At 45.1% G+C, this 22,281-nt stretch overlaps 3 protein-coding genes and 1 non-coding gene across 7 annotated transcripts in view; all 4 read right to left on the bottom strand.

Moving 5' to 3' along the window:
* cadm3 (cell adhesion molecule 3) overlaps positions 1–9,563 on the bottom strand; it is a 101,740-nt gene extending 92,177 nt beyond the window's left edge. For 2 of the 4 annotated variants that reach the window (XM_030402946.1, XM_030402947.1), the window contains exons 1-2: positions 9,207–9,563; positions 7,387–7,544 (exon numbers count right to left, since the gene is read on the bottom strand). In XM_030402946.1, coding sequence (XP_030258806.1) covers positions 7,387–7,477 — 91 coding nt within the window. In that variant the 5' untranslated portion in view covers positions 7,478–7,544; positions 9,207–9,563. The remainder of the gene's footprint in view (positions 1–7,386; positions 7,545–9,206) is intronic. The other 2 variants (XM_030402948.1, XM_030402949.1) reach the window with 2 other exon arrangements.
* A 2,356-nt stretch (positions 9,564–11,919) lies between these two features.
* On the bottom strand, positions 11,920–11,993 carry trnar-ucu (transfer RNA arginine (anticodon UCU)). The gene has a single exon. It is a non-coding gene; the product is annotated as a tRNA-Arg (tRNA).
* A 1,651-nt stretch (positions 11,994–13,644) lies between these two features.
* On the bottom strand, positions 13,645–17,998 carry sdhc (succinate dehydrogenase complex, subunit C, integral membrane protein). Its single transcript, XM_030402976.1, has 6 exons — positions 17,898–17,998; positions 16,908–16,967; positions 16,636–16,737; positions 15,321–15,382; positions 14,210–14,373; positions 13,645–13,914 (listed from the first exon to the last, which is right to left on the bottom strand). Exons 1-6 carry the CDS (start codon positions 17,912–17,914, stop codon positions 13,810–13,812), a joined length of 510 nt encoding a protein of 169 aa, XP_030258836.1. The 5' UTR covers positions 17,915–17,998; the 3' UTR covers positions 13,645–13,809.
* Positions 17,999–21,365: 3,367 nt separating this feature from the next.
* The window catches only part of atp1a2a (ATPase Na+/K+ transporting subunit alpha 2a), a 44,997-nt gene continuing 44,081 nt past the window's right edge, over positions 21,366–22,281 (bottom strand). Inside the window, exon 24 of the mRNA XM_030402941.1 lies at positions 21,366–21,758. Coding sequence (XP_030258801.1) covers positions 21,730–21,758 — 29 coding nt within the window. The 3' untranslated portion in view covers positions 21,366–21,729. The remainder of the gene's footprint in view (positions 21,759–22,281) is intronic.

The raw sequence follows: 22,281 nt of genomic DNA, 5'->3' as shown, positions 1-22,281 counted from the left end.
TGGTGCCTTTGTTTTCAACCAGCCGCGGCAGTGCCGAGTTACACCGCGCAGCGATGGCCCTCGTCATAGAAAGCCACATCCACTCATCATGCGCTCATCATACCCTGATCAATGTTTCGAGGGGCCAGATGCAGAATAAAAGCCAAGGCAGCACCTGTCCACCGGGCACCTGTCCACTGGCCGATGTGTGAGTCTGAAGCTTCCACTTGCAATCCTGTGATTGACTGTCTGATTGATCGGCTGACCTTACCGAATGCTTAATGGGAAGTAATATATTCCCTGAACCAATCATCAAAACACAGATGCATCTTTCAAACCTCAAGGACAACAGAATAAAAAGCCGGCAAGCTTATTTTGGTGTTCGTCTATAGGCTTCTGTTTTTACATTTTTAATCACTGCTGCCTCCTTTTCAGCCTCTGAGGGAGAGTGCAGGTGGTGGCAACAGATCTCATGAAAAGGGAAGTGAAACAGACTCTAGGTCTCAATCACTGTATTCACCTGGTACAATGAAAGCGTTCAGTCAATGAATACACTCATTGTGTTAGCTGAGCAGCTATTTAGGCGGTGGCTTTGATGGAGAAACCGAACACACAAGAGCACTGAAAGAAAACTTTCTTTTTTAAGCGTAGAGTGGAAGAAAAGAAAACACACTATTTACTCCACACTCTGTTTTAAACGTTTAGCTGTCTGACCTCATTCAGACCTCGTATTAAAATGCGATGTCTGTGAGGATATCTCGGTTCAGAGAGAACTCAATAATGCGCTGAGTAAATGCACATTACGACCTGAAAATGATCAGGTCCTTCAGACCACCTACAGAGGTGATCCAACCCTCAGCCGGGGAGTAAATACAGTCCACGCAGTGCAGGGAAATTTTTAACTCACTCCGAAAGTTTAACATCCACTCAGCTCCTCCAAAGACACCTACGGCATCACACTCAATCCCCACGAGCTCTCACTACCTTTCCCCTTCAATAGCATTATCAGTAGTGGAAAACTGCAGCAAGAAAAAAAAAACACACATGTCATCATTTCTATTGCCTTCCAGGAACGACTCATAAAAGACGACCTTTTCCACTTCAACGGAAAGTAAATCCAGCCTCTATAGTATCAAGTCTAATGATCCTACGCCCGTCAGTGCAAGCTCCCGAGCTGCTTCCCCGTGTGCTTTGCATAGGGCGCCTGACAAATTTGATCCAATTACAATGCAGCTGTAAATGATGATGAAACACACGCACTAAATGCCAGGCACTGTATTAATGCAAAGGACATTCAAATGATGCAAACTGCATTCTAATAGCAGATGTACTCTTTATGGGAGCAATGAGCATCCAGGCAGTGTGGTGCGATGTGATTGTGAGGCAGAAGGAGTGCCAACAGTGCAGTGGCACCATAAATGAACTCCAGTGAGCAGTAGCTGTGTTACAATGCAGAAATTTTACTAATGACGCCAGCCAACAGTTTTCCCATCCAAAACCATATCTCAGCGCACAGCGAGCGTGCGACTGAATCAACAAGAACGTATAGTAGAGTCAAAAAAATGTACTTTCTGTCAGATAGACGCAGTTTAATCTCTCAGTCAGTCAAAACTAAAAACTTTGCCGCGATGTGCCAAGACAGGTTGCAGCCTGGAGCACTCTTGTCAGTCTGGCTGCTGATTCACTTTGACATCGGATCAGCTGGTAAACTACAAGTGCCAGACTCTGCTTCAGATTGTAGTCAACTCAGCACTAAACTGGTGTGTTTATCACAAATTATTTCCGTCAAACCACCATTTATAGTCATCTGTTATCAAGAGGGAACGTGAAGTGACCCAGAATAAATGCGGCCGAGCAGCGTGTTCACAAGGCATTCCGAGTAAGAATGCCATATTATCCGGGTAAATACATTTGACAAAAGCCAACACTGGTTCTATATGTGATAGTATGTTAGAGGCTCGATAAGATTCAGTGAATCCTCAGCAGGAACCAGACGAGAGAATTCCCAAGGAAGCACAGAGGTGAATTAAAACGGCTTTATGGTTGTGGTATCAGCGATAAGACCCCCCCTCCCTCAAGACACACTCCCTTCCAGCGGCTGAAGTGATGGCATCATCAAAATGAGGCAATAAACGAGAGCAACCTGTGCTCTTTCATTGGAGGAGCTCCTGCGCTCAGGGGGAACCCTCAGCACTCAGACTCAATCAATACGAATGCTGCGCTTTACAGCCGCGCACCCGCGTCTCCCGGCAGCCCGCCATAGCTGGAAGTTTCACACAGCGCAGTGATGGGCTTCAACAAACAGATACCACCTTTCGTGGAAGCCTTTGGTCTGACCAATCATGCGTCAGTGACAGGATGGGTGATTTCCACCCCCGCAGCAATCAATTAAAACCTCAATCAGAGAGCTCCAGCAGGTAACGGGAGAAACAGTGGGGTAGGGGCTTGGGGTGGCGAGAGTGAGGGACCTGATCAAAGGAAAAACCAGTTGAGTGCGGAGCACAATAATAAGGGCTCTTGTTGTAGGAAACGAGGTGAATTAATTTATTCCAAGGCTGACGTTGTTCTTGTTGTTCGGTTTGTTTAATCTGCAGTGTCTTTGTGAGGGGATGGTTTAAAGCTGACAGCTCCACAAATGCTGGACTCCTAATTCTCCCGACCCTGAGTTGCTGCAGAGTGATGTGTCTTTTAAGAGCACCTGAGAGGAAGCCGAGTGAGTTGCCGCTCTGCAGAATCTCAAGAGCACTCCTCTCTTTCAATATCTACATGCCATTTTCTGTTATTATGATGCTAGCAGGCGAGATTGATTCGTCCTGATGTAATCTTACATTGCCTGAGTGGACCAGGGTGGATGAGATCTGCCTTAGATTGATGAGGTCTAATGGACTCTTGTTTGGGTGCTCCTGATACCTTTAAGATCCGATGATACCGGCGCGCCACCACATTCTAATTCTGCTCAATTTGGACACAAATTACTTATCAACACTTGTGCCTTGTTGAACTGTGAGTGTGTCTTCCTGTCGCTGATGCCCGTGTAGTGTTTCGGCATGTCTGAGCAGCTATATGAAGATAACATGACGACACTCGAATGTGCATAATGTGTGATGCAAATCATCCCCAGGGCCCTCATGCTCATGGTTTGAGCTTTGTTGAGAGTTTAATCAATCAGCCACAGCGCCTTAATTAATCGGCATGATGAACAGGAGAAATAATTGGTTTTCTGCCAGATGTGAATCTGTTGCAAACTAATGCCAGCCAATCAGGATCAAATTTATAATCACAAAACTGATCTGGACGACAAAACACTTAAAGGATCAGAGAAAATTAAACACACAACACAATGGGAATAATATGGCTCTGGATTTAAAATTCTGATGGTAGGTATTTGCTCAGAGCTCTCCTGCATAATGTACTGAGTGTTATTTTGATGCCTAATTGGATATACACAGTGACAGAGTCATCATCGCTCTCAGTGATTGACATATAGGATATGAATTTGGAATACGTTCTTTTTCTCAAAAACACACACATATTGCTAATTAATTGGCATGATCAGCAAGACGAGAATTAATTGGGCTCCTCCCCAGATGTTTCTGAATGAATCTGCAGAAAACTAATGAGGGGTGCCTGGTTTTCCATTCAGGCAGCAGATGCCATTAACTGCAGCCCACAATACTGATCTGCCCCAATCCAATCAGACCAGGTAACCAGTGGCTGAAACAAATGGAAAAGCACTGGAGCCGGTAAATAGCCAGGGTCCAGATTGGAAACCACTGGTTTAGCTCGGTGCCAGCGGAGCCAAATGGAAAAATAGCTTAGGCCTCTTATTAATGTCACAGTGGCTAGGCGGTAATTCCCCCAGGCTCTGTGTACCTCGGCTTGTTAATGAGTCACTGCTTATCAGTCAGCCTTGTTAACAGGCAGAGGCCTCGCATCCAAACCGCCTACTGCTATTGTGTGCTAGCCGCACTGTGTATTAGCCAAATGTTCCCCCATCTTGGCACACAGGAAGTCAACAGTAAACAACAGCAGCACACACAGGAAGTAGGCACTGAGCCAACGAGAAAGAGCTGGTCCAGGGGGGGGGAAGGAGCCCATTTTGTGGCAGGATAAAGTGAACCGCTGGCAGAGGCACACACATGCGGAGCCCTCCCGCCTGTAAATCTTAGCACACTAACGACTGGTCCACACTGTTCTCGTCCTTTAATCCTTATTCATTATTGGCCTCAGCTGGAAGCGCCAGGGCTCCATTCACTTGTTCTGACCATCAGGACTCGTCGAGGTAAATAAACTATCAGGCATGTTTCTCGTCACGAATGCAAACATCCTCCCGAGGTCTGGGACCAGGCCGCCATGGAGTCGAGGGCCAGGTGGCTGATGGGAGGCCGCGGCGCTCGGCACAGCGCGCTGTCGGCTGAGCGTTCAAGAGAATGGACCCTCCATACTCCACAGCAGCCCCGAGGTAACTGGGTCAGCAGTACAGAACCAGGGCACAGCCGGCCAATTGCATGCCTAATCTGTGCCCTTCTGAGAGGCACTTTCCATCCACAGCGCATGGCTGCACATCCAGCTGTGGAAATGGATATGTCAAACGGCACGCAATTAGTGTCCCCCCGATTTGTTCACTTGCTCTAAGGAAGCCTGGTCACAGATGAATCCAGAGAAAACACAATAAGTGGTGTCATTTCCCCGACTCTGACATACATCAGACGAAGATGGGGCAGTGGAGGAATTTGGAGTCTTGGGTTGAAATACGCAGCCTGTTGGTTGCTGTGTGATAATCAACCCCGTAGCTCACGAGGGAAGCTTTTATCCTTCCTTTCCTTGATTGAATGACGAATAGGGACAGCTTGCATGTTTTTAAATGTGTTGCTGTGATGGACAGTCCTGCTCTCCGATGGCTCATCTGCTCCTGCATTGATTTGCTGAGCTGATCGTTTCCTCTCTGATACATAACATTGAATAATTTATGCTAAGTGGACCATTCTGTTCCAGGGCCCCTTAGCGTGGAGATCTCCATTATGACGCCATTATCTGACTGCCTGCCCCGCCCTGCTCCATCTTCTGCTTAACAGCTCTGCCGCTGTGTCACAACAACAACAATCAGACAGATTGGCGAGAGCAGATGTGAGCGAAGGACCAGCGCTCTGCGGTTTACACACATTTCCCCACCAAAGCTAAAACACTGTTGTTTGCCACATTGCTCAAATGCCTGGAAACTACAGAGGAGTGGACACAAGACTCGTATGCTTAGATATAGTTTCCTGGCTGTTGAATTTCTGATGCTGTTCCTCTGAGTCCTTTAGAAGCTGATTTTCCTGTATGCCAAGGATGAAACTATATCATATATATATATAGTATTTCTTGCACTGTCGCCACCAAGACAGATTCCTGTTCTACGTCGATGAAAAAAAAAATCCATTCTTGTTCAGATAAATACCTGACGACGGTGATGCTAATTGATTTCACTGGAGAGGTGTTGCCTGCTTTGTCTCAGCGTAGTTAGATATTAGTATTTGATTATGCTTTGAACACAAGACGGAATGACAGAAAGTCCTTGAGCAGAACTTGACGGTTTACCAGATGCACACTGAAACTCCGTCCCTGCTTCCCTTATCCTCCTCTCAATTGCACTCCTTGACGTGTTTTCCCATCTCCTAAGCACGTCCCAGGCTTAATTACTCTCCTTGACTGACATGATAATGTAAAACAGCGCTTAGGTGAAACCAAAGCAGGAATTGGTCATGCATGGTCAGGCCTCCCGCCAGGCACACCTTAATCAAATGTGACGTGCGTCTGAATGCGAGCCAAAATCGTTTTCGGACCCAAATAACGAACCGCCGCCTGGCTCTCAATGACGAGCTACACGGCCGGGGTCAGCCCTCTGACGAGAGATTGATATTTCATCATCAGCGCCTCAATCTGGAGGTTGTTTGTGCATTTCTCATCTTCGGCAGCGTTCGGGGGCCTTGACAGACCCTCATTTGCATTTGTTCAGCAGTGACCTCCTCATGGCTTCTTGGCACAGCCGGCGTGCTTCTCACTTTTGACTGCGCTGACCACTGTGAGTTCACGCCGGCAATCCTCCATTCAACCACATTTCATACACAAAACTTGCGGAAACACAAGCATGCATAATTCAGAAGAAAGCGAGAAAAACAGCTGATGTGGATAACCAGAGTGGAAGTACAGTGAATGTGGGTGCGTGCAGCAGCATATCTGTGCACATACACATGGACACTGTGCATGCAGCTTGAGCTCACGGATGTATTCATATTTGTAAATATGCGTGGGTGTGCTCTGTTAACGCAAGGGGCCTCGGAGAAAATATATTGCAAATGCAAATCAGTGAAGATCTATTAGAAGTCTTCTTGCTGCGATATCGTCTTACCCGTCTTTGCCAAACACTCGGTGCAATTAAATCCACACTGTAATGAGAAAATGCCAACAGGATTCTTCCTGTGTCAATCAATTTTCTATGGATTGAGGGACAATCATGATGCACCGCCTCGCCATCGGCACAGTTTGCCCTCCAAAGGTTGTATTACCGGCAGCCAGTCACTTGAGTGTTACGTAATTGGAAAAACACAATGGGCAGTGTATTCCTGTTCACTCTGTGCTCACAGCAGGGGATGATATCATTACAAAGTGCTTCTCTCATCAAATCCTCTCTTACCATCCGCGTTCAGCCGCGCCCAGCTCATCACAGGTTGAGCTCCAGCCATGACGAGTGGCGTGGTGTGTGTGTGTGCTCTGAACGCGTGTGACGAGAGCGCACGCTCCTGTGTCGCCATTTGTGAAAGTACACGGCGATCGCTGGTTATCTCCAGGCTGCATGAACCCCTGACACAGATACAGTCTGCGTAGATGGCAGGCAGCCGGGGAGATGCTGAGCAGGAAGGTGAACATGAAAGGAGGAATATTGTGTGAGTGTGTGTCTGCTTTCATGTGAGTTTATGCAAGTGACTGGAGATGTCACCGAGAGAGAGAGAGACAGAAGAGGGGGAAAAGAAGAGGAAGCTCTGGAGCAAGTGAGCCACTCCATCAAGGACCTGTGTAAGTGTGTGTGTGTGTTCGTGTGTGTGTGTGTGTGTGTGTGTGTGTGTGTGTGTGTGTGTGTGTGTGTGTGTGGAGGCCGGCACCCACGTGCAAGTCACACACATTCCTCGAAAACAACGGCAGAAATTCCAGTGGGGTCCTGGGAGGTGGGAGTGTCCCATGTGCTTATTAACGGCTCTCTGATTCCCTTGTCATAATACAGGAAACCACAAAAAAGCCTCAAGTCAACAGATACGGGGCACCACCAGGGACAGAAAGAGAGGGTCGGGGAGGTCAGGGGCCCCAGGGAGAGACGGGCAGATAGAGAGAATAGGAAGTGGGGAGATAAAGAAGGAGAGAGGTGCTTACCATAGACAATGTTGCTGTGAACCACAGCAGCGAGCAGTACTGTCAATAAGCTGACACTCCATAATGCAGAGGGGGCTGATGGGAAGGCCATGGTCGGGCGCGCGGATCCGCCTGTCTCACTGAATCCTCAGGAGGGCAGAGGGGCTCTGGAGTGTCACCTGCAGGGAGAGCAGTGGAGAGAGATGAGGAAAACAAGCAAGGGGAAGGCCGCCTGGCCGCTAATTGCGTCCCATGCCATTGGTCGGGGCCGCTGCTGAATACACGCTTGGCCCACCCGCTACTCACGCGTTGCTCCATGGGTATTCATCGATCTGCTTGTGTCACACCATACTGGGAGGCGATTAAGACAGGCGGGAGTGAGAGAGGAGAGGAGAGGAGAGGGGAGGAGAGGGGATGGGGGGGAAGTGGGGATTGGGGGGGGTTGGTGATCGAGCCAAACAGCGGAGAAGAGGGTGATGGTGGTGAATGTGTGGTAATGAGAGGAGGAGAGGGAGGAGGGTGAATATATTCATCCACTTTAACGAGGAGCTGCGCGCATGTGAGGGTGAGGGAGTGTTTTTGGACAGCTCCAACTAACTCACGCTAATTTGAAAATAACGCAAAGGAACGTTCCCGCAGTTGGTCGTGGAAAAAAAAGGGGGGGGGGGGATATAACATCGGTGGAGAGATGCACCTGTCGCCCGCTGAGAGCACTCAGTGCGCTCTTTGCACGAGACTGGAGACGTACAGACGTGCACAAAAGGCTCTCTCTCTCTCTCTCTCTCTCTCTCTCTCTCTCTCTCTCTCTTTGTCACACACACATACACACACACACACACTTATCTCCCTCAATTTCGCTCACATTCCTTAAAATAGCGCCGAGGTGAGCCCTCGGTCCATCTGCGAAACGCTCCCTTCATTGTCAGCCCTGAGGAGAGAGAGAGGTGGGGGGGGGACGAGCCGCGGCTGGATGCTGCCTGCGGGACGGGCGGGCGAGTGGGGCGGGGATTGAGGAGCGGGGTGGGGTTGTTTGTTGGGGTGGTGGTGTTTTGAGGGGGGGGGGGGGGGGGGGGGGGGATTGGGAGGGCTGTGTTTATTGTTGCTCCAGCCCTTTCCTGTTGAGTGATGGCGAGAAATGAAAACAAAACTAGAACAAGTAGCGTCCGTGGGAAAAAATGATTAGAAATCCCGCACACTCTGGGCGTGATTTGACACAAGTTCTCGCGCTCTGCTCTCAACGTGCGGCGATGATAACAGAGGTGATGAGAGCAGGAACAACAACAACACTGATGGTGACAATAATAACAATAACAATCATAATGATAATAATTATAACAGCTTGTGGTTGGCTTGCGTCGCTGCGACGGACCGCGGGAGCAGCACCAATGTGTCTCAGGTCGGAGCCTGTTTTCTCACACCTTCTCCCCGCACTTGCAGAAATATCTGCCGGGATGAGCTTTCGACTCACACACTCACACACACACACACACAAACAGCAGCGAGTTGTGATGCTGGTTTTTGTGTGTGCAAACCGAGATGGAGATGAGACAACCAGACGCACATTCAGAGTAAGGGATTAAAGAGCTCTCTCTCTGTGGTGGCATGACGGATTACACGCAAACACATACACACGCGCGCATACACACACATACACGCACACAATCACACGCACAGCCACCTACCCAGAGTGCGCACACAGACACATTCCTGGAGACGGAAAAAGCGTCAGCACTGACAGGTGTCTCCTGTCCGCCCTGCGGGCTGCATCCGAGCGCTGGACAACATAACAAACTGCGAAGCAATGCACAGTAACAACCACACACACACACACACACACACACCGTTATATTCCGCCTCCGGAGTCGGGTGTTGTTGTCGCTGGTCTCCAATAAGGTCCTCAGTAAGGTCCCTCCTTTGATGCGCAGCAGCCGCTTGTCCGGAGCCTCCGCTCAATCTGCTTTGGTCGACTTTTTTCTCTTTTTTTGTATCTCCTTCTTCCTTCTTCTCCTGACTCTTTGTTTTTCTTGCCTTTTCCCTCCGCTCTCTCTCTCTCTATCGCTCTCTCTCTCTTTCTCTCTCTCGCTCTCTTTCTCTCTCTCTCTCTCTCTCACTCGCTCGCTGTGTTTGTGTCTCTACCTCGCTCGCTCTCTCTCTCCGCGGCTGCCGTTCACTGCAGCAAAAACAGTCTGTATGAAAGACGAGAGAGAGGGGAGGGGACAAGGCAGGGAGGGAGCAGGGGAGGGAGGGAGGGAGGGGATTTTAATACGATTTGGCCCGTACCATCGGGATAACAGGGCCGGAGCAGGGGCCTACTGGCTGAGAGCAACATGCAGGAGATGGAGCCGATAGAGAAGTGTGATCTCACCATACCGAAAAATCGCCTCAGTGTTTCCTCCGACGGTCCACGCTGACCTTATCGGGGCTGCACGGTAGCCTATTTTATTATCTCCCGTGGTGCCTCCGCTTTATCTAAGGGTTTGATATCGAGCAGGTATCCTTCTTGAATTCTATCAGGCCTACATCTCCCGGGATGAGGCTGCAGAGGTCATCTGGAGTTGATTGTCACGCCTCACAGTAGCCTGTGATGAGTCTTATCACCGACATTACCCAGCCATTACCCCCTATCTGCTCAGATAGGCCCACTGCTAGTTCCCGTAGGCCTGGTAATTTGCATTATTGTGAAGATGTGATGAGTCTTGTGGAGTTGTGGGACTTTTTTTGCTGTGTTTACATGACACTCAAGAAAACCGAATTACTGGGTTAGTCCGACTATGATCGGATCTTTAAGATGCATGTATACACCTTAGTCTGACTAAAATCGGACCGGATCGGATTTCTCATAGTGGGATTAAAACACCTAGATTATTTGATTGATAGTTGCATTACTCCTGTATGTATACATTACATCAGATCGGATTGTATTTCTGCGTTCTGCGCAGGCTCGAGATTTCTTTCGTGGGACCGTGAGCCGGAAGTAGAAGGACGGCGGCAGCGGTGTCTTTCCAGCGCAAGCAAGAGCGCCATTGTGCAATGCCGAGGCATTTTGTTGTTGCTGGTGATTGAAATGGGTACAGCGCCACCTATCGTACCGGGGTATGACATGCTCCGGTCAATAATTCGATTTTCTCACCGGCGTGTATACTCGGACAATAGCAGTTGTCCGATTGAGTAGCACAGTCGAACTATGGCTGTAATCTGACTAAGATGTGCATGTAAACGCACTCAGATCCCTACAACAGTGCCTTATCGCCTCTAAACGCTCCCCATAAACTCAAACATCAATTTTTGCATTATACCACAAACTTGGAAAAACTCCAGTCTGACGTGCGTCATGCTTCAAGTGCGTCTGGGAACCACCATCCATCCACGGGACGCAGGAGGGAGGAGGAGGAGGAGGAGGAGGAGGTAGGGAGGGGTGGTGGTGAGGTTGGAGTGGTTGTTCAACTTGCCAGAGAGGATTAAGGATTAGTTTTACTGGCGGATTAGGTCTGCGTGTGGGGTGGCATGATGGGGTTAAACACGGATGGCGGCAGACGCACGACAGCCCAATCAGCGCCGGTGGCGACAAAGTGACACTGGGGAGGTGGTTGGGTTCTTTTTTTGTTGCTGTTGTTGCTGTTGAGGGAAATACACAATAATAAAAGCCATGGGGGGAGCAGGGGAGGGGTGAAGAGAGGGAGATCTCCAGGCAAAGAAAGCAGCTGCTCTGGGCTCCAATGTTTTTTTTCTTTTCCTTTTTCTTTTTTTTTTTTGAAAGGTCCTCTAAATAACAAAAAAAAATGTAAAAACGAACACTAAATGACTCCACTCGCACCACAAGATTGTAAACAAGTTAAGGCTCCGTGGTTCAAAACAAAACCTGCATACTAATAATTGGGGACGACACCATTTTTCTGGCACTGTGAGTCATTTGTGAGTCTTTATCTGACCCTGGGTCTAAACCTAACGGGAATCTGGGAACGCAGCATCTGGCATCATTAAACACTTGTTATGAGGACGGAAAAGGCTTTAAAATGTTTTGTTGTTGGCGCTGCTTTAGAAAAAAGCTTTTGCCCGGGCTTTAAATGAGTGGACAGCCCCAGGTGCTGAAGAGCGTGCGCGACAAAGGAGAGAGCGTGCGTGTCCACCGATTCTCACAGTCGGGCCGGCAGTCTCACTGGCGCCGGTGTTGGTGCCGGTGCCGGTGCTGGCTGTATGTAAGAGCGGAGCCTGAGCGTGCAGCCTGGATGCTGTAAGCTCTGGTCTGTGCTGTGGCTGCTACAGCGGAGCGCTGCTTTCAGGCTCTTTGCCCGTTTTTAAATCTGCATATTAAAGCGATGACCTTTGCGCGCTGAATGTGAAATATCTACAACAATTCGGTCCGGGTGCATTTCATATTGGGCCTCTGCAAGATAAACTCATCTCTGGTGATCTATCCATCCATCCATCGAACCATCTTTCTATCACGCTGTAGACAGAGCAGCCTTGTGAGACGCATCTCAGCTGCAAAATCACTAAAACTGCATCTCTGCCTTCCATCTCCTTTCCTCCAAAAAGCCACAACCCATTGGTTCACATCTCTGCCGGGACTCGAACCCGGAGCCTCTGGATTAGAAGTCCAGCGCGCTATTCCATTGCGCCACAGAGACTGTGACACAATTTTTTCGATCAAAAGCGGGTTTATGCTCCCCCTCCCAGCCCTGTGCAGCATCCTCAGCATCCCTCAGCATCAGGACCGCAGCCATGTGGATAGTAATTTTCTCGCCCGGTAGGGGGTGCTGCCGCCGCGTAATCATTAGTGTCTATATGCCTCATAGAGACGGGGAGAGCCCCCTGCTCTCCATCCCCCATTGCTTTCACGCAGGTTATCTCATCAACACATCATAATGGTGATATTATCAACGCAAAACCATAAGATGGAACATCTTGCATTGTAAATGCATCAGTAACTATGAGGCCGTGCGCTCACTCCTTGCCGGGAAAAGCTCCAGTGAACAGCCCATGTTTTTATTACCTCAGTTCGTTTTCCTCCCTCTAAAAACGGGAGATATTTCCACAGGGTTTGGTTTGAGCCGACTATAGGCAAATCCAGTGTTAAATCTTGCAGAGTTGGAGCAATTTTCCTGTCAATCACGACAGAAAATTGCAGAGCCATGGCCTTCTGTCTTCACGGATTTAGTCAACGTGGAGAATCATCCGCATGTCAGATTCACTGCAATCAGCCAAAAAGTCACAGAGAGAGAGCCATTTGGCAAGTGTTGTTTTTAGGCTGACAATTACTTCGAGCTGGCGACTGTTAAATACAGGCATTTGTCTAGTAATGTGGCTGACGTGGCACTAAGAATACTACTCTATGAAAAGCATTAACTCTTGAGCGTTATAAACACTGACAGGCTGTTGCTGTGTCCTTTGTAAGCAATATGTTTGATCACACGTGTGGCGCACAAATAAACTCCATCACCAGCTATGAAGAGAAATGCGAGCAGACAAGCATTTTCCCTCCGAGCCACCGGTAACAAATTGATAAACCAATTTTGTTGGAGGTAACTAAACTAAGTGGTCACAGTGTTCCTCGGTGCAGTGTCAACTGATCCAAACAGACATTTTCAAACCAGCTCATTCAGAAACAGTATGGGTGCAGCCCCCTCCCCGGACCATTTAGTTTCTTTTCCCCTTGTGCGCTTGTTACTGTACCCTACATAAATGGAGTTGGATCTGACATTACATCGCAGCTTGCTTTTATTAACACTGGAGGACAAAAGCTGTTCAGGTGCAGCGTGTAGCTCCGGTGCTGCTCAGTGGGAGGTAAGGCCCGAGGCAGGCTGCTGGTGAGGAGTCTGTTCACATACACAGCTTCCACCACCGGGCTGCCTTGCTGCATTTCAGCCCTCCACTTTTCCTGATGTTAAAAAATGCATCCAAACAGCTGCGGCCCGGAGAAGGTAAAACATGAATGACAGCCTCCAGTAAACAGCCCGGGCTACAGACACAAACACACATTCCTGCGCACAGAGATGACCACCGGCAACGCGCTGGATCGGGCTGGCAGTGACAGAGCACGTTGGGCACAGCAAAGTGATTAATAAATTTGACGTCACGGCACAAGAAGACAAATTACATAAGTGTAGAACATGTGGGACACGTCTAATTTTGGCTGCCGGTTGTTGTTCACACTGAGAACAAGTGTGAAACAAACTGGGTCACATTTGCATGCACTTTGCACTCTCCCTGCATTTGATGACCCCCGAAGCTTTCAAGAGTATAATTAATTCCAAGGGACAAAACATCACAACACCTATCTGCATACAGCATAATATAATTTTTTATTCAATACTTTGATGACATGGGGCCTGCAGTAGGCCCGAACAGATCATATACACAAAACTCCCACAGTGAATCCAGTCCACAATCCCGTCAGCTCGCTCCTCTGCTGGCATTTCTGCTCATCTCTTCTCGTCTCCGTGCTCAGATAGCAGCCAAAGCTATGGATGTGATGATGGACAGACCAATAACCGTGTAGCCGGTGCGGTAGACCTCTGGGATTTTGAAGCCTTTGCCAATGTCCCACCACTGATTTAAATAATAATAAGGGGAAAGAGAGAGAAGAACATTTAGCATAAGACAGCATAATGCCATCAGCTTATAAATACTGGGCTGCCGAATGAAATACATGTCCTAGGAAATCAGGAATAGCAGAACACATGACAAAAATAGAAAACATTAACAGATTGCATCTCCTTTAAAAGGCTTAGGTTGATGAGTCGAGACACTACACCACACATAGTGATGAGTCATCTCAATTATACTTTTGCCTGGAAGAAAAAAACATTTGCTAGGTGTAGGAATGTAATTATAAAAGTCTTACCAAGTGGCGGATGCCATTATAGGTGTGGTACGATACGGGAAAGGTGATTCCGAACTTGGCCAGCCCAATGAGAAAGGGCCCGATGGACAGTGAGTGGATCAAGTCCAAGTAGTACGGGTAATTTCCTGGTAATACCAGCGCTGCCAGGGCAAAGGCGGAGATAGCTAGACACAGACAGAAGTAATGAGACCAGAGACTGGAAGAGGTGTGTGTGTCGCAAAAATGTTGTGCATTTTAGAGATAAGACACTAAGCGGGAAATTAGCATATGTCAAAGACCAACATGCTACTACCATTTATCTTTGCACGATTGGTTTCCATGACTCACCAAACCTGCAGGCCTTGGAGGTCCTCATTGGCCAGTCACTTCTCTGAATATCTAAGTTATGTAAAGGCTTTTTCCCCTGCTGATTGCATAAAATGAAGGCCAAATAATGTCTCTATGAAAAAAGGCTGCCTGTAACAATGCACTGCCCTCAATGGTTCTGTCTGAGCTTCTCTTTCTGTGCTGTCTGGGCCATTAAGAGTTCAACAGAATAGAAACTTGATATTATTTCCATTTGGAAACAGATAGCAGTTGGGAATCAAAGCAAAAATCCATTTCAAATGTGACTATACAACCTTTAAAATCAAGTTTATTCTAGGAAAATGGTATTGCTGAATAAGGTTTGTCATATTACTCTCAGCAGATGATATTTTGTCTACCAGCCTTTTGCAGAAAGTTGATAGATTCTGTGATTAAACAAAGGCGATGTTTCAGGACAAAGTGAGTGACTGTTTCTAAATTAGCAGTTGAGGGTGCTGACCTTGATTGAACCCATTAACAGAACCGGACCCAACTTTTACAACAACATGCTACATCGAGGTCAACAAATGACTAAAAGCTGTTAGCAGTCCAATGTTAGACTTGATTTTCACATGCAAAGGCTTCAATTGTATTGAACAACGTTGGTTTCATAATGCCAGTAAATGCTCTTAGCAGAAATCAATAGCGCTGGACCAAAATGCCCTGTAGAGATGTTCAGGGTCAATCAAACACCGACAGTGGCAGCAGAATAAGCATTCTATACAATAACAAATAAGCACAAGAACAAAATGGATCAAAATCTTACCTCCACTGAGCCCCACTCCAGTTCCTCTGTGTGTCACTGACATCATCATGGGTACGGACCACCTAGAACACAAAAAAATGAAGCCCAGTTACTTTAATGGCTGTATGTGGTTGAAACACACTCCAAACCACATGTTCAATCACTAAGTCGCCACTGAATTTTTCTTTCATGCTTGCTTTATTTTTTTAATTAAATTGTTTTGTTTCAGGGTTCCGTTCCGTTCCGTTTTCTTTTCCGCTTAACCGTGAGGGTCGCGGGATGTTGCCGCTTTTCCCCCCTAAGGGGTTGCGGGGCTTACTGGGGCCAAATCCAGTTTCATTCTATGGGCGTAGGCCAGGGTTCACCCTGAATGAGTCGCCAGCTCATCGCAGGACCCTTACTGATGGCAGTGGCTGCCTTCACACAAGGTGCCAACTGCACATCAGGAGCAACTTTGGGGTTCAGTATCTTGCTCAAGGATACTTCGACATGTAGCTCAGTCCCGCCCTGGGGAGCCGGGATTCGAACCAGTAATCTTCTGATCACCAGTCAACCAGCTCTACCCACTGAGCTACAGCCGTCTGTTTCAGGGTGTCATAGGCAAATTGCATCAGTGTAAGTAGCAGAGGGAAAAAAAATACTGTGTTCTATTATTCAGCTACAGGCAGCAATGCTAACTTAATTAGTTTAGCTTGAAAAGGCAAAACTCCAGTCATAGGAGATATTCTGACATTTTCAAATGACAGTTGGGTATACATCAATATCAATATTGGTACCCTGTAAAATGTAACGGAATGAGATTTAAGATAATTACTCATTGGTAATGTGGATGTAATGTCTAAGTGGGTACAGGCAGCTATTAGAACAAGTAGAACAGATCTGGTAAATTCAAATTATGACATCACTTTTCTGGAGCTAACACCACTAAAAGACAAGACTTATTCCAGATCTCAGTCTGACGATGTGAGATATATGTTCCGAAATCACAGTGACAGTATGATTTGATCAAGTGTGGATTTAAAGGGCATACTGAATAAAAATGTTTTCTTTACTGCAGGTTTTAAAATTCTACGTGACACACCATTGAGGGTTCACTGCGCTAAATGCATCCAAAGGCAAGGGGATCTCTGGAAATGGTGACCTGTTCTGCTGTTTTAGAAGCATAAAAAATAAAAACAAACTGTATGATCTAAACGTTGCCTCAATATCAACTTTGTTCTATGGTGGAGTTTAAGCACCTTTGAAAAAGTTATGCTGAAATTATAAATAGAACATACAATTCAGACAACACCAGAGTCAACTCAACAAAACACAGCACGTGGGATACATTACTTACTTGTAAATGGTGAGATGGGGAGACATAGGTCTGTTTAGTCTGGCATTTTTGGACCAAAACTTGTTCATCTCCTCCTTAGCTGTGGTTCCCATTGGAGCGGCACTGCAGTGGAGAAAGACAAATTACTTAACAGTATGTGTACCAAAGGGCTCTTTCATATAATCTCTCTATCTCCTTCTTTTCCCAACTCTTTATTTTTCTTGCCTTTTCCCTCCACTCTTGCTCTCACTCTCGCTCTCTCTCTCTGTCACACACACACACACAAAACTCACTGTCTGTAGAGGACACTGTATTGTGGTCTGGTGACAGAGACACCCTGGCGGGCCAACGTCCTGAAGACAAAAATGAAGAGTTATTACTTTTAGGGTGTGCAGTCAAATAAGGGAGGACAACAAACATACAAAGGTTGTTGTGGAGAACTTTTAACAATAGGACTCTCCTAATACCTTTCAAGACTCACATCTACCAATGAGTCATTTTATATACTTTATAAGTAATGACGATTCATGCTGTTTACACCATCACAACAAAGCAATTGCTACGTAACATTTCTGTCCGCATGATTTCTACACCCATTAAACGTATTGTTCGTGTGCTGCCCTACACAGGTAATTTTCACCTATTTGATTAAAGACTTCCGTAGGATAAAAACAACGAGCTGTTCTGAATTAGAATAAAATACACAGATCAGGAAGGCACCACAGCCAGCACCTAACTTCTGGGGACAGTGGTTAACATTAGTTTGATTATCCTGAGTGGCGCTGCGATCACCTTCAAGAGCCATCTCAGGTCAAAAGTGAACAAAGTCCGACAAATACTTGACTTTCTCTTGTCAGAGGCATGACAGATAAGCTGTGTAAACTTACACTTAGCTTCAAGCTAAACCAGACAAACATGGAAGCCTCGCTTAACTCCGGTAAATTATGGTTGTGTGATATAATGTGAAAGACGAAGGCAGAAAACTAAAGCTCTTGAGACACTTTTTTATGATAATCAGAGCCAATTTAATTCACTCTGTTATCTTTAACGCACAAGGAAAAATACTAGCGTTAGCCAGCTAGCTAACGTAAGCTAGCCCGATGTCGCACCGTATTTAGGATCAATAAGGATTATAAACGATGTTGAAAGGTTACACTCGGTCGGATTGTTCGCAGCTGTGGCGCTATTGTGATGTGAATCCGTTGATGTGACATGCTAACCCCGACAAAAGACACATAAAGCTTTCCCCGAGCTCAAGTATTATGTAGCGCAGATGTACTGACCTTAGAAGCAGCGCCATGTTTGACGAGCAATGAGCGGAAGTGACGTTACCGGATGTTGTTGTTCTGCCTTGTTACTTAAAACCTTGAGGGCTTGTTTGAGGAAGGTCAGGCTCGGTTGAACTGGGATGAAGGCGCCAGTTGAAGGTTGTGAGCTCACAATACATGAAGAAGAATATTTTCTAATACATTTTACTATCAGTTTAAAAATCATAAATAAAAACTTGCTCTGGTAAAACCTCACTCCCACTTTCAAGAAGGAAACTGAGCAACATAACAAGGCAATAACCTCAGCACTGAGAATGTTTTTAAAGTAAATGTTATATATTTACACTGACCCCTGGTACGTTGCACTGTATTGTTTATTTGTTTTATTTTAATTGGTATTATGATTATTTTTGTTAATATATTACTTTATTTATTTATTTCACTATTTACTTGTTTGCTTGTACACCTGGTTATATTTCTCTCTAAACTGTTAATTTCTTTTTCTGTTGAATCATTATTCTACGTCTAAGAGAAGTTAAATAAAGTTGGGAAAAAATTGTTGAGCTCATCGTATTACATGTCACCAAACATTGTAAGCCAAATAAAAAATGTGTCTATTGCCTCTCCCCTTTCCGGCCCAAATAGATGTCAATAAATAGGCTAAATAAATAAGTATCTTACATCAAAAATGCAGATAGGCAGTGTTTCAATTGAATACTTGTCTGCTTAACTAAAAAGTAAAACTACTGAAGTAGAAGTTCTTTAAAGCTGAAACAATTAGTTGATCAGTAAACATAACTATTTTAATAATTATTATTTTTGACGTTATAACATCCGCTCAAAGAAACTACAGTTACAAGACAATAGTATATACACTGACACGCACAACTCTTTTCAAGTAAAACCTACATTTCCATCATTCATGATATCCATGTATGTTTCCCAGAGCTGAACAAAGTCTTTCTGCTTGCTCTGTAAGTTACTCTTTCTGATACAGTCAGATAGCTCCTTCATCCACATCCTCAGTGACAGAGCATCAAGACTCTTCCAACACAACAAATCTCCTGGATTGACAAAGTCCAAAGTCAAGACATGCAGTCTGTTAAGGGATGTTAGTATTAATCATCTTTGACAAACATTTTATTACTTCTTTCCAGAGGTTTTGGATGTGGCTTAGGTGAATATGTAGCTTTTTAGCTGCAAAATTTTGAAGAACAACCCCATAAAAGGATGCAACACCCAATTATGCGGTAGAGTGCGTGACAAATTGCATTGTCATGCAACTGCATGGAAACAACTGACAAGGATATGACAAAAAATTAGGAAAAACTGCAGGATTGGTTCCACATGACATCAGGAACAAAACCTTGTCTCAACTTTACCAACAGTATTAAAATCAATTCAAAACAAGTTTATTTATGGTGCACATTTGAAAATGTAAAGTTAAATCCAGTAGTAGATCAAATTAAAAACAGAATTGCTCAAACACAATAAAATAAAGAAAAAGAAAAAGAAAAATCTAAAATAAATATAAATGTATCACTGGAGGTGGGCGATCTAATCATTTTTCGGAAACCATTTCTAATTTCAGGATGAGAAGCCGAGAAGATAAGAGAAAAATTATAAGAGATTCCAGATGAGGAAATAAAACATTTGAGTTTGAGTTGGTTTGACAACTCAGAGATGGAGCCACAGTTTTTATAATCCAGTACTCCCAGTAAAATTATCAATGTGACATTGAGATGGGAAAATATGTTGTAGTTCCCAAATGAACTGCTCGGAAAAACAATTGCAAATAACATAATCTAAAAGTATTGAATAGAGTCATACGCACATTTAGACATCTATAGCACATACGCACACATACAGGCAGCAACCATGTGGTAAGGTTAATGATGCCCAGAGGCAGAACTAGACTGGTTCCCAATGGCCTGTTCCTGTATAAATGTTGCATAAAGTATGAGAAGAGACCATGTCGGACTGAAAGTAGACAAGGTTATGGTTGGTTATACCACAATTCAAACCTCCTCCAACTAATTTTTGTTTTTACATCGCCTTCGACTTAACATGTCATGATTTCTGAAAAAATATCTTCCACAAAGAGCCGGTTCCAAAGCTGAGAAACTTTGGAGGACACGCTTTGCCGCCTGTCGAGTATTTCTTGACTGTTTGACAGTAAGGTAACGAGTGTCCAGTGAATAGTGGACATGAGGACATACATAATGGATGATGAGTTCAGGAAAATGTGAGTGTGGGCAGAGCCTGACTGACACTGGACTTTTGAGGAAAAGACCATTATTGATATTTTGGAGTTTAAAAAAATCTCAAAATGTATGAAATTATATTTAATTCAACATAAATTCACATGAAGAATTGTGGCCAACATATGTACCGAGCTAGACACCTAATATTTATTGAAAAGCTGTCAGCGCTCTTCAGTGAAGAAACCATGTAATGGCAACATGGTTTCGAAATCACCTCATCATATCTATTGCAGTTTTTCACTGCAATTTCTTTGCACTGTACTCATAAGTTGGTATACAGTCCCCTAGGATATAATTTTAGCAGTTAATGTTTGTGCAAAACACAGAAACATACAGACTGACATTTATAGCAAACATCACGCTCACAATACATGCTTCTTAGCTGACTTTCACACCAGGAGATGGAGGGCATGGTGGTGGCAGTATGAAAGCCAACAAGGCTGCCAAATGGCCAGCTGCAGTCTGAATCACTCCAGTGGATATTTTTATGGACACCTGGGTACATTTCCATCTGTTTTTGTGCGTCAAATTCAAGTGTTATTTTTCAGGACACCTGCAGACGTTTCCAGCTGTTTTCTTGTGGTGACCAAGACATACTATTTCTCATGGGAAGTCAGACCATCTCCATCCGTGATCCAAGAAGACCAAAAACAGGTATTCTCAGCCAAACCATGATGTTTTCCTAACCCCAACTAAGTGGTCTTTGTGCGTTAACCTCAGCAGAGCATAAGCACAGCCCTGTAACAAGAGAGAAATTAGAAAGTTCAGCCTACACAGATGTAATCTTGCAATGCAAAAAAATGTTTGGTTTTAACTCATCCGTGGTTTTGTAGAAAAGTATTTTGAGTTGGACTTATTCAATTATAGAACACTGTGCATCGCTAAAGTCAATTTATGTTCTCGAGAATATCATTTACTTTGTCTTATTGGCATTCAGAACCAGTTTAAGACCTGCTAAAAGTCATTGGGTTGAGTTAAAACAAATTTCCTCTCAGAAAATGAATTTTCTAATGAATCTTCAAATATCTTAGAATGGCAGGAGATTTGGCCCCTATTAATATTGCCCCTTACAATCATTGGCGTTTGAGATGTCCTACATACTAAACTTGACAGGTTAAAGTCTGATCATCAATTCAGTCAGAAGGATCATTGTGCAATAATACCGATAAGGAATAGAGACCACAAGAACAACAAAAAACAAGTCAAACACAGTTGGAAATACATTGGAATACATTTTATTTGGCAAATTTCACATGATGAATGACATTTGGTATTCCTCTACAGCCACACAGGATACAAGATACATCACTTTGGCAACAGTTTATGTAAGGCACATAGGTGTGCATTACCACTGTTCTTGTGGAAATGCTTTCTGAGAAAAACAAAAGGAAAAAGCTCAAAACACAATCAAAAGCCTATTTCCAGCAGTATTTTTATGATAATCAGATTTGTGAACTGATCCATGCAATATTACAGCTGACAGACAAACACACACCCTTCAGTTCCACCCTCGCTGGCAGCACACATCCGCACCCACACACACTCAGAGAGACGCACAATTCAAAACTGACATTTTCTGAATGTTAATAATATGTCTCCAGCTCCACCCAACCTGGAAGAGAGACAGAAGGAGAAAGGGGGGAGAGTGTCAGGGACCGAAATGACAGGCGAGCACTTTTCATAATATCCCTTTTGTATCACTCTATTTGTATTCATCTCGTCGCCTTTGTCTCTGTACATTTCCAAATGAATCCCCTTATAACTCTAAGACTCTGATCAGCAGCCCGTGACACACAGATTAACAGAAATGATTAACTGTCACGATAAATTGTATTTGTCTCCCCGTGTCTTGCCCCCTCTCAGCTGAAACGCTGTAGCTGTGAAGAGATTTTGAGCTATTGTAGTGTGTCTGTATCATGTGTGTGATCTTCGGGGGCATATCTCAAGAGTCTTCATCAGCCTGTTTTAATTTCCTTTCTCATCATTCGCTACGGTTCCACTCTCTGTTGGACAGGTATAAGCCTTCCTGGTACATGTGTTACATATGTTTCACAGAGTCTGTATAGACTGCTGCCTTCCTGTTGGACATTTCTTGTGCTGCACGCCAATAAACATTTTTTGCTTCAGGCCGAAGT

The sequence above is a fragment of the Sparus aurata genome, chromosome 21, assembly GCF_900880675.1.
Source record: "Sparus aurata chromosome 21, fSpaAur1.1, whole genome shotgun sequence".
Lineage (NCBI taxonomy): Eukaryota > Metazoa > Chordata > Actinopteri > Spariformes > Sparidae > Sparus > Sparus aurata.
This window is presented reverse-complemented; position numbering and strand designations above follow the sequence as displayed.

What these genes read in the sequence shown, in the direction of transcription:
- sdhc (XM_030402976.1), bottom strand. An exon ending in CCCCATCTCACCATTTACAA is followed by an intron (nt 15,383 to 16,635) that starts GTAAGTAATGTA and finishes TTTGTGTTCTAG; the next exon opens with GTGGTCCGTACCCATGATGA. An exon ending in ATAATGGCATCCGCCACTTG is followed by an intron (nt 13,915 to 14,209) that starts GTAAGACTTTTA and finishes TATTTAAATCAG; the next exon opens with TGGTGGGACATTGGCAAAGG.